Below are 12754 nucleotides of genomic sequence, written 5' to 3'. Positions count from 1 at the left end.
ATTAACCTGAAAAAAAATGTTTACTTTTGTACTGCACTACTAAATACATATTACAAAAGAAACAAAACAATAGAGTAGAAAGACTCTAAAAACTCAGAAGCATAATATAAATAGTCTGATTTCTAATCCTGGTGGCATCTTATAATATCAAGTCTGCCAGGCATCCAGAATAGAATACCATCCATTCTGAGACTTATACATTTAGGTAGAAAAAATTAAAAATAATCTTCTAATCTGATTTTTGTCCTCATTTCCTAAGGAACTAAGATTTGTGTGAATGTGCTTCACATGTGTATATATTCACGTGCATAAGCATTAGCTCCCCCGCCAAACTTTCAAGTCCACTTTCTGTACATATCTCTGAAAATGTGCTCTTCAGCAGAGGAGCAAGATCCAATTAATGCCCCTGCTGAGAAAAAGGCTGCATTAGCTCCATGCTGAGACAGAAAATCCAGGGATTCACTGATTGTGCTTGCATTTGTTGAATTATTTCCTTTCCTCCTCACAATTATGTCATAAATCAAGAACCCACAATCATATTAAAATTATACAAATTATATAAAACCATATATACTGTACATTATATAAAATTGTATCAGAAAACAAGCCCATAAGAGAGTAATATTCAAACCTGCATAGTCCGGTTCATTGACACAAATTCCAGACGATATTAGAGTTTTCACCAAAGACAAATCTCCTCTCTTAGCAGCAATATGCAGCTGAGTTTCCCCTTTTGCATTTATCTTTTTTTTCCTTCTCCCAGCTCTTGTATTACAGGTACCATGTAAAACTACAGCTTCTTTTCTGGTAGATAGGGAGGATTCTAAACACATATTGAGTGTTCATTAGGAACCACAAAAAGTGTTTCATTATAAACAAAGAATTAAGCTTCATAACTCATTTTAATTAATGTAAATGTGTGCAATACTGCTGTCTTAATTATTCAATAACATTAACTGACTACATCAGAAGGTTAGAAGGTACTGCATAACAGCTCAGATAACAAATAGATCCTATGCAAAAGAATAAAAAGAATATACAGTTGACTTAAGAGGGTACAGGGTATTAGAGATCAAGGAAAAAAAGGTAACAAGGTTGAAGTTTTATACTGTATAGACGTAGGGAGTATGTTATATTTCTCCATGGACTGCTTTCAAGTTACCAGGCATGCCTGCTAAATATGTAAAGTACACACATAAAGGTATTTAAGAAACTATATAAATGTCAAGACTTGACCATCACCTCTTTTCCGATCTTGATTTTTGATTGGGAAGAAAGAAGTTTCTACATAAGGTATTTTTATAGCTGTGATATGAAAAAGGCCTGTAGACTGATTGCAAATCTTTGATTAATGTCTAGTGACATAGCTGAACTGTCTTTTAATTAAACCTGTGCAGGATTGGACTCATGGTTGTAAATAAACCTGATTTTTTCCTTCTCTTATTGGTTCACAATGCAAATGACATCCACTTTAATTTTTATCATGTGATCATCAGACAGGTCCTAATTCTGAGGCTTCAGGTAACAGACATCAAATTGTAAGAGATACAAAGAAAAAAACAGATTAAGAAGTACTGATTCTGCGTACAGAGTAAGGTCAACCCTCTCCCACACACTGCTACCAAAAAGACAGGGTGTATAAATCTTTAAAAGCTTTATCATGCATGTTAGCTTTTTTTTAACTCCTGTTCCTGCTGTTATAATACTGTGTTATTGATTTTCTTTAAAAGTTCAGTGTTCTTTCTCTGATTTCTTGAAAATCTGTGGTTTGTCCAAAAAAAAGGAAAGTGTAATTTTTATACACTTTAAATAAGCATTTTGCAACTTTTATCCATGTTTTTGTAATTATTCCTATGAACAATTAGTTGCTGCATCCCAAGCATTTCCTCTTCTCATCAGACAAGCTGTTTTCTTAAATATTTTCAGTTATCAGTATCCATTGCTATCAAACATCTTCCATGATTTGACAGCTGCCTTTCTTTAGGCTCCTTCTGCCTTCTGGAAAATCTGCTTTTCCAAGATGCCTTTAAGGTGAACTACTGAGCTTGTCATCCAAGACTGGAAGAATATTAAAGACATACTGCAACTACATTAAAGACATACTGCAACTACATTAAAGACAGAGGATATAGTGAGGATACATCTATACTATTTTTGAACTAGCTTGTTCAGGCACTGCTGCAGCCAGACCATGGCAGCATGGAGCTCACTGTAGGCTATTCTAACCCGTCAGAAAGGATTCAGGTGGCCCTCTTTGCATTTGGAGGAGCTTGGCACATACCATATTGGTAACCAGAAGAGCTAGAGAGTTTCTTTTTTAAATGAAAACTGAGATTCTAGAGTACACAAAGGGGTCATGTTATTGAAATACTCCTCCGATCTGAGACCTATTTTTCTGTGAGATACTGTATTGTGTTTTGTCTAAAAGCTTCTGGGTCTGAACTCCCAAAGCAATCATCTGCTTTCTGGTTCTTCCTTTTCTTCCCCTTCGATTCATGGGAGAATGTCCTGGGGACTATTTAGAGACATGAGAGAAAAAAAAGGCACACAACAGCCCATTAAGCTAATGACCCTTCACGATATTGCCTGCAAGTGAACAGAAATAATTGCAAAGTTTTCCAGCTAAATTGTCATGCACAACAGTTTTCTTCATGGTTGTTAGGAAACATTTGCAAAAGCATAATGAGACATTGGTATGTGAACCACAAAGTACTGGTTCTCCATGGAATGCATTACCAGGTGGGTCATCAGCAGGAAAGATCAGGAACTTGGCAAATACAAAATCCAGTCAGCAAATGCACAAATTGAAGATGGAGAGATTACAGTAATCAGCATTCAGAGTAGATCAGGCTGACATACCTCAACCACTTCAAGGATATCCTCCTTCAAAAAGACAGTTGAATATTTCAACATTGGTCTATGAGTAATTCTTTCCGCAGATTAACTACAAGAAAAGCAGCAAGCTGTTTGTACCTTCCTTCTGTATAAGCAGAATAGGAATGTTGAGAGCTTAGTAAGTGATTGACTGTAGATGTGAAAGTGACCTTGCGTCATTGAGGAAGAAAAGATTTTTATTCAAGAATAGAGTAATATAAGGAAGACCACTGGGACACAGGAACAATCAGATGAGATACAAAAACCAGAAAATGATGAAGAGGCATGCGACAGCAAAAAATCTGAAAACTCCACAAGTCAGAAAACATTATCCCATTTTCCACTTTTTTCTGCTGCCATCTGAATTCCATTGATCCAGTCTCCAAAGCTATCAATGCATTCAACTGTACAAAGGGCTGTACTTTCTCGTGTCACCTCTCAAACAGCAATTCTCCTGGGATGAAGGAAATAATTAAATTTTATCTGAATAAATATTACGTGAAGAGTCTCTTTTGGGGGAAAAAGTAATCTGTGAAATGCTATTCCAGAAGAGACAAAAATGTAAGATATAAGTTTGGAATAAAGTTTTGATAAAATTGTAATTGTAAATATAGGAGGCAAAAAATATAAAAGAAAAAAATCCAGAAATGTATTAATGCACATAGATCTTACTATAAAGATTGAGCAGGAATATAGGAGCTATGAAAAAGGACATCTGTAGGGAAAGGAATAATTTCTATGTTCAATGTTTATTCTTCCAATAATTAGCAGTGGATGATGACTTGTATCAGATATGCCATGATTTTTTTTCCAGAATGAAGTAAAAAAGGCATTCCTACAACAAGATGAACCAATTTGGAGATAGGAAAGCTAAGTACTGACACTGCCAAATATTGGAAAGCAGTAAGTAACAAGAAGCACCTACTCCTTTCCTTGTCCCTTCAACCTCCAAAGGAAAACACAAGCTTGCAGTCCAGAAACTCAAGAGAGCAGGAACTTAGGAGGGGTTTAAAACTAGCAACCACCTGAGACAGGAAGAGGAAACAGTATTCTCTACAGCTGAAGGCAGAAGAGGACAATAGGACTGTGGCTATTAAAGAGAAAACGATCAGCAGGAACTGCACATAGTTTCCTGAATGTTTTTTGTCATGTGTTACAGGACATTACAGAGATTGGCTGATGACTCCTTAATTCAACCTATAAGACTGGTGAGCATCCAGACAAAGTCTCCAAAGAGAAGGAGGATACTAAGCAAAAAAAAAAAACAAAACAGGTAAACAAATTGGTATGTTGATAGTATATATGCAGATGTATTTGTCCGTATTGTGTGTGTGTATACAGGTGGGCGTGTATAATTGATATACGTATTATTTTAAGCATACATGCTGCTATGTACACTGGTTTTAAAAGCATTTACTGGATGTAGGAGCATGAATCTCATTGATTTTCAAAACATATATGACCTACTTAATGTTACCATTCATTTACATCCTACTCAAAGGCAATCAAAGTTTGACAAACAGACCCCAGCAACACATAACTGCAGTCCAAGGAAGAAACTAAATTTTTTTGCTGTACACACTTGGAAAAAAATAAATCAAATATTATATCCACACACAAATACACATGCATTCCCACATACTTCTATAAACCTATACGTATAAAAAACACCTTTTCCTGTGTATGTATATAGAAAGTATACATTTACACTGCCACAGTAGTTATTTGAAAGGGAACGTTTCACAGAGCTAGAAACAATTATAAAAAAAAAACAGTGTGAAGGAAAAATGTCAGCAGAACAATATGAATAATAGCTAGGAAGTATTTCACAACATATCCCGTGGTCAAAATGAAAAGCTGCACCATTTCAAACACTAAGCTGGTTTAGGAAAGGAATTAGACTGCAACAGTAAATGAGAAAAAAAAGAGGGAAGTGAATGGTGGCAAATATAAATATGGAGTTGTAGAAGACTGTTGTGAAAACCAAGAGAATATAAGGAGATAGTCACAGACAAGCTAAGGTCCTAAGAAGGCAGTATTTTAAAATTTATCAAAACCAGAAAAAATAATTCCCAAACTCTTAATTACTACAGAGAAATGACAGAATTGTCTAGTGTAAACAGAAAAGACAAATACTCTATTCCATATCAAGGCAAAGCTACACAAGAAATCACTATCAGCTAATGACACAGTTCTTTTCATTTCAACACAAGTTAAGGAGAATGCCAAGTGATATGAGGATAAACAATTTTGAATCAGCAATCCAAGTATTTTACATTTAAAAGTTTTAAGAGAAGAGGAATCCCACTCGAACTACAGGTTTTGGTTTTAGTAAGTCTTGAGTGCTATGGTTCTCTGGTTCCAGAAAGAACCTGAGTACACAAGATGACTGCTAGCTTTACCAAAAAAGCAGGAAGTGAAAAATACTTGGGGGTTATGATGAGTAAACAGTTGGACCAGCACTATATTGTGATGGTAAGGCTACAAGATAAATGCAAGTCTTAGACAGGGGATGAAACTTCTAAACAGAAAACTGTATGTGCCGGCAGAAGAGATTATAACTACCAGAGGATGCTTGATCCTTATCCTCATATAAGTAGGTCTGTTTCTGTAATACAGCTAAAACCGAATATACCAGTACAATCAGAGCCTATGCTGATTTGTGCCTGATGAAGATATAGTCTATAAATGTAAGGGGATATATGTATGCCAAATAAATGGACAGCCAGGTTTTCTTCTTTGATCTGTGATATGTAAACTTGTTAACTGAGGACCAATTTAGTGTTATTTTAAGCTCTCAGTTATTATCCCCTCAACCACAATGCTGAAAGACTGATAAATGTAACATAAACGAAACAAAGTATGTGCATTCTGTAAAACTGAGTACAGGAGATCTGGAAAGATTTCAAGTATTTGGAACTCACTAGAGTATTTGCTCAACATGCTGTATGTATTTTTCCAAACTTTCTCTCATGTATTACAAAAAGCCTTCTCATATATGTCGGGAACCACACCCTCCATTTTTATAAAGTATTATTAACTTTTCACCTGATTTCTTGGATGTTTGCTGTTCTGATGCTTGACTGAATTGTGATTTTGTAGATGAAAGCTTGGTTTTGCTGCTACTGGAATATGAGACTGCCTTTTGGTTTGTCATCTGAGAGTCTAATCTTACTCTTTTAGTTTGGATGACTTCTGTTTCAGTAAACTGTGAAAGCATGTTGGCCTTTGCACTTCCTTCTCCATTTTTTCCAGGGCCTTCTATTCCATTTACTCCTGCAAACACTTCTTCATCTGTTGGTTTAACAAAAGAACTTAAGAGTATGTATGGCATAATACTTAGCAATTTCAGAAATTCTAACTGATACTAAAACGAATGTCAAAATGACCATCTAGTCTAAGTTAAAAAATGCCTGCAGTAACTCACTCAATTTTTGAAAATACTTTAATGTAATAAATCCTTTATCCACTATTCACTGTATGTTAACATACTGAGATTGAATCCAAATCAATTCAAAGATTCTTTTGTGAAAATATGACCTTTATTGATTCTTAGGTATTAAAAATATAAGGTAATTAAGAATTTTATTCTAATTATTGTAATGACCATTGCGCTCACATTTTAGTACATACAATGGGGACTTGGATATAAAACAGCCCCCCAAAATACAAAGCAAAAATTACTAGATAGTTAATTTGGCATAGTGGACTGTACCACAACACATTCCATGTGTCCGCTATTTATTTACGGCAAAATACATTCTCTGGAGATACACAGCTGGGTTTTTTTAATAAAATACACAGAAAGTTTACAAAAAACTCATAAAATAATTATTTTCAAACAAAACATGGCACCTGTTTTCTGGGAGGTTTCTTTCTGCATATTTTCCACAATCTGAAATGAATAAGGAGACATGCTGTCTGCATTAACACCAAAATGCAAATCTGCATTTGAGTTGGTCTCCTGAAGATCCTCTCTCTTTTGTCTAATTTGAAGGGTGTTCTTTCCATGGAGTTGTAAAGCTTGAGGCTCAATCTCTAAACTACTAGCATTTTCAGTTTCAATGTGACATCTTTCAACACCTTCTGCATTAAGCAGGATCCTCCTTCCCTTCTCTGGCTGTGGAGCCTTTTGCTCAGTGGTGCTTAGTATACCACTGATAGAATTATAAGGACTTCCAGAAACACTTTGTCCATTGGTAGCTGCTAAAAGCTTATGTGCTAACAGTGTTTCTGCGTTTGCTTGAAGTGTCTGTTCTGTGCAGCTGGTTCCATCCTGAGATGTATTAGTAGAAATGTTTTGCACCTCATTTACAATACTCTGTTGCAGTGTGTCCATGCTGTCTGAATTCGTAAGATTTGCACGTGCTGGTTCTGACTCATCTGTCTGTAAGGAAATCTGTTCAAACAAAGGCTAAGAGAGTTTTAAACGTAGTGCCTCTCCATTATTTTTTTTCCCCATCAACATCAGATTTAACTTGATTTGTCAAGTTTTGCAAAGAAATAATTCATTCTTAAGGTATTCTCATATCAGTATTTAGTTTCCTGTCACTCAGACTACTACTCTTACTCTGCTTGAGACTATGTTGATCACTGTCATAACTCTTGACTTCCTGTTGTGACTTTAAAACAGGTACATTGTGAGAGGAAGCCAAAGCAAGTAAGTATTGACTGAGAATCAAGTTCTGTTAAATCAGTAGTCTGAGAATGCTGTGCACACACTTTTTCTCTAGAAACCACTGATGTGGGGCAACACAACCTGGTGATCTCCTCCCCTGTTACAACTGAAGTAGCTAAGCTTCCACCAGTTTTGATGTTTTCTTCTGTAAATGGATTGTCACTCTTACCACTGTTGAGTTCATGTTCCTGTTGCAATTCTGTCTGACTTACCTCAGTTTTCCTACAACATTAACTGGGATGCAACAATTATGCTTACAAACAGCAACAGTGTGGGACATTTTATTGGGTTCAGCATCAGGTAAATATGTTTTCTGTAATTTAACTGTTTCTTGGTTTGTAAGTGGGCCTTAACATGAGGTCCATCTAATGAGAGACATTACTTCTGAATAGTTTTACTCTTGGCTGTAGCCTCTGCTATAAGAATAGCGGATCTATTTGACTTTTTTGAACCTTTTTTTTTAATTTGGGTTTCTGCCTTCAAAATCCTGAAGAACTTTATTTTTTGTATATTTCACCAAATTTGGTTTTCCGCTTGCTCGTTTTTAGCAAAACTTTCTTTGATGCTTTAGTATTATCCTGTTGAACTGTCCCATCTGCAAAACAGGCCATATACTTAAATTCATTTTCTGATAAATTGCTTTACTATATACTAAAAGAAAATGGTGCTGTTACAAAATTAACTGATTTCCTCTGCCTGTATAGCTTTTTAAGACAGCAGGACAAAGAAATTAAAGAACTAAGAAATATGTGTATAGAAGTGTAAAAATTAATGGATGAAATCCAATGATAAATATTACTGAAGTGTTTTACACTTTATTTATGAAAATTTGAACTGATTTTGAATTAATGATCTGCCTTTAAAGAATTAAAATCACATTTCTCCTGCGGTCATATACCAGAGCTACAGTTTCACATTTCCTGTCTGCAATGATTCTAGGAAATCATAAAGGAAAGGAAAGGAAATAACACAGCAAAAACATGCAGAATTAACTCATGGCAATCTCACAATAAAACTGCTCCAAAGGCCAGTGGCTAACTAGAATTACCTCGTTGTTTACTTTGTATCTGGAGATAGAACCAGAACATAAACACTGCAACAACTCACACTACTATTGAAATCATCAGTTACACAGCCACAGTAATAGGCCTTCGCAATTAAATCTTTACAACACCTTCTACTTCATCAATCAACTGCTGTTGTAAAGTGCCATCTAAGACTACACACCATGGATGCTGTTATAGTACAACATTTCTAAAGACACCGTAGACTGCACTACTGTGACTAACAAGGACAGTTATCATAACCACATAAAACTTCAGGAAGCAAGAATAAAGTGTGCACACTGTATTACATGTTTCAGATAGTACAAGTTATCATAGTTCAAAGGGGTGAAAAGGAGAGGGAGAAGAGTACAGCTTCTAATGCCAAAAGCTGTTGTGCTGTACGCAAACAAACTATGACCAAAGTGACTGATCATGGTGTCTTGTCTTCATGTGATGCAGTTGCTCCTGCATCTTACTGAGGTCTCACAGCATAACTGTGCAACCCCTGTGCAAGACAGTGGCTCCCTAACCCTTTCCAGTTGAAACCCAAGACAACCTACTACACGGAGGCAAGAAGCAGCTATCTTACTGCTGCAAGCCAAGTAACATCTTGCAGTTTCAGTCAGGTTTCTGCAAGTACAAAGAGGCACTGATGTACCATGCTCTCTGTAAATTACCTCTGCAGCACTTTCAAAAACTCAGTGAGAACCACTGTCCATGCGAGGCTGCTGATTGCCTCTGTCATGCATCTTCATGAGGCTGCAGCTTATCCCAAGTACCAGTAAGGATCAGATACTGCTTGCCAAAGAATTGACATAACATTGAATATCACTCTGTTTCAGTCCCTGCTGGGTATGAAACACCTAGTACATTATGTGCTGGTTTTGAAACACATTTCAGAAATAGTAGTTTCCTATGCCAGTGCTTCACCACCCTCACTGTGAAAAATGTCTTCCTTCCATCCAGTCTAAATCTATCCCCTTTTATTTTAAAGCCATTACCCTTTGTCCTCCCACTACAGTGTTTTAGCTTGCTGAAGACTGCTAGCAAGCTGTTAACAGTTCAGCATCAAATTAATATCAGGATTCTTTGTAAAGATGTACCTGGTGCAGGTTTGTATCCTCTACACTTTCAGTATTTAACATATTCTTCGAATCATCTCCATCTGAAATGAAAGAGAGAAAGAAACCAGAGTTGAAGAGACCGTAATTCTTTACTTTGCATATATAGCATCTTGCATCTACAATCTTGTGTATAACAGTACCTACCACATTTAGCTATCCAGAAAAATTATCAAGCCATAAGGGTTTTATTAGAATCTAAAACATATCAATATATAAAATAAATATTAAAATCTTGGAATCTGATCTTTGTTGCATATGGCATCTTGTACAAACCAGGACAGGTGAGAGTAAAGTATGACATAATGCTTCTAAATTTTTTTTTAAGATTATTGACCTGAGCAATTCTTTTTGAAACTTAGAGGAGGTACTACATTTCCCTAATTTTTAACAGGCTTCCCTGATCCCCAAGAGACTTCTCTGAAGCCAGTGATGGTGGGATAATAGCCTATCTTACAACTTTCGCTGTATAGCATATTTGGGCAAGGAAAGGGACGGAGTAGCTAAGTCAAGTCACTTGTGTAAAAATAGGCAGGGATATTCCCCAGCAGCAATTCAGTGGTTGGCTTTCACTTTCCAGCTACCCTCTGTAATGATAAGGTGACATAAAAAGAGTATAGCAGCTACCAATATCTTACCCTAGATATTAATATACTTACTTAATCCATGCAACTCTATGCACTTACTTATGGCCAATATGTTCTTAAACCTAGACTAGCCACATCATACTGAAAAAATCTAGCTCATCACCCACTGGTATTTTGTACTGCAACATGAACCCCAACTTCAGCCCTAGGATTCACCCAACAACCCATGCTGGAACAAACCTTAAAATTTAAGAGGCATTTCACAGCATGGCAACTCTTTCTCCACCACTTCAGGGAATCTGGTATGCCAGATGTTACCCCAGCCCTAGAATCACTGTTAGTCCACAGGATCCTGCCAGACTTAGTCCTAAATTAAGACCAATGGCTGAGCTATTGAGCACTGATGAAGCCAAATCCTAATCCAAACCATAATTTTGAAGATATTTTTAGCTCACCAATCTTTGTAAGGCTCAGAATATCTAGATGACTTCTGGTGGCTGCAGTCCTAACCTCTAATCATGAGACCTCCCAAATACAGCAGTCCCTGTCAGGCTAATCTCTTACAGTAGTATTAACCCTGGTTTCACTCACGTTTGAGGCCAGTAACTACTGCCTACTCCTATTGCCCTGACTCTAAACTTACAAAATCATAGAATGGTCTGGGTTGGAAGGGACCTTTAAAGGTAAAGATGTCTCCAACTAGATCAAGTTGCCCAGAGCCCCATCCAGCCTGACCTTGAAGGTTTCCAGGGATGGTGCATCTATCACGTCTTTGGGCAACCTGTTCTAGTGTTTCACCACCCTCAACGTGAAAAACACCTTCCTTCCATTTAGTCTAAATCTACCACTCTTTTAGTTTAAAGCCATTATCCCTTGTCCTATCGCAACAGGACCTGCTAAAATGTCTGCCCCATCTTTCTCAGAAGCCCCCTTAAAGTACTGAAAGGTTGCTATAAGGTCTCCCCAGAGCCCTCTGTTCTCCAGGCTGAACAACCCCAACTCTCTCAGCCTGTCCTCATAGAAGAGATGTTTCAGCCCTCTGATCATTTTTGTGGCTCTCCTCTGTACCCACTCCAACAGGTCCCTGTCCTTCCTGTGCTGTGGGCTTCAGAGCTGGGTACTTTGCCTACGTACAGCAACTGTGCTGGATAAGGAGTGCTCACTGGTACTTGGGCATCAGACAGCAAAGACCATGAAATTACTAATTATGGAAAGGTAATGCAACAGATGTTTTGAATTTCTCCATTTACTGGTGATGATACATCAGAAATCTCCTACCTGATACTGAATCTATTCTGGATTTCGCTACATAGTTTTTAAGCAGTTTCCTCACAGACAGGTCAGAAGCTTCTTCTAATGCACACCTTCCCATCTCATTTTTTAAAAAGGGATCAGCTCCATACCAAAGCAGTAACTCTGCCAACTAGAAAAATAAGTTTTTTAGATTGTTTCTTTTCTGACAGTATTTTCCATACTCCTTCCTTATACAGGCTTCTCTCTCTTGGACTTGACAACATGAGCAACTATCTAAGGCATATGACAAATAAACGCTCTCTATTCTAATTAATGTACCCCAAGCATTCCCCTAGATGCATCATTATCCTATAGTCTTATTATTTTAATTTTCATAAATTCATTCCAGTTATTAACCTGATGCCATTAAGCCAAATTCTCCCAAAATACAGGGTAAGACATATCCCCCCAATAGCTCTTCATCGGTGGAAATTAACAGGTGATTTTAGGGTATGAGACTGCTTATCTATTAAGGATATCTACATTAGGAGAAAATAAATTGTGCTCTAGGTGTGTCTATTGTGACTCCTGTGACTGGTAAAGCAAGCTTTGGCAGCTATTTCAGATGTACAACACACATCTGGTCAAATGAAACCCACTCAGATCGTCCCACAAACATCACAATTTCTGTATAAATGTAAAGCCTGATTCTGTTGTTACTCGAGAAATTATCACTTTAGCAAAATGTTCCATCTATCTTTGAAGCACACTGTTTTAAGACACGGGAAATTTACAATCTGATTATTCCCTTTCAGTGGGTAACCTGCAATCTTACTCTAGCACTGGGTGTGGTTTTACTTGTACCTCTGCCTTTCTCTCTTCAGCATGTGTTACCATTTCAGACTGAGCTTGACTTGGTTCACTCATGCATTTAAAGTACCTCACTACTTATAACCAGATTGCTACAGAGAAAATTGTTAGTAAAGTTTTCTCAATTCATACACTCTCCTAACAACAGAGCAAATAAAAAAGGGTTCAATTAACAGCAAAAATCCTCTTTGGCTTCACGAGTTGTCCCAAATCCATGGATTTTTTCAAGAAGTAATGTTGAGAACTCTTTTCCTTAATCAGACCTTTAGCTGCACATCACACTTGTATGCTCTCCCCCTTAAATAGACTATTAGAAAGTATTTCATATACTTACCATTCTTCTGA

General features: G+C 36.9%; 1 protein-coding gene across 1 annotated transcript in view; it reads right to left on the bottom strand.

Annotated features, from left to right (window-relative positions):
• Positions 1-12754, bottom strand: part of ANKRD31 (ankyrin repeat domain 31) — a gene marked incomplete at both ends in the record, with an annotated part of 73491 nt that overhangs the window by 30961 nt on the left and 29776 nt on the right. Inside the window, 5 exons of the mRNA XM_082013282.1 lie at positions 632-823; positions 5923-6168; positions 6730-7273; positions 9702-9763; positions 11585-11729. Coding sequence (XP_081869408.1) covers positions 632-823; positions 5923-6168; positions 6730-7273; positions 9702-9763; positions 11585-11729 — 1189 coding nt within the window. The remainder of the gene's footprint in view (positions 1-631; positions 824-5922; positions 6169-6729; positions 7274-9701; positions 9764-11584; positions 11730-12754) is intronic.

Source organism: Phaethon aethereus, assembly GCF_964289735.1.
Source record: "Phaethon aethereus genome assembly, chromosome: Z".
Classification (NCBI taxonomy): domain Eukaryota; kingdom Metazoa; phylum Chordata; class Aves; order Phaethontiformes; family Phaethontidae; genus Phaethon; species Phaethon aethereus.
This window is presented reverse-complemented; position numbering and strand designations above follow the sequence as displayed.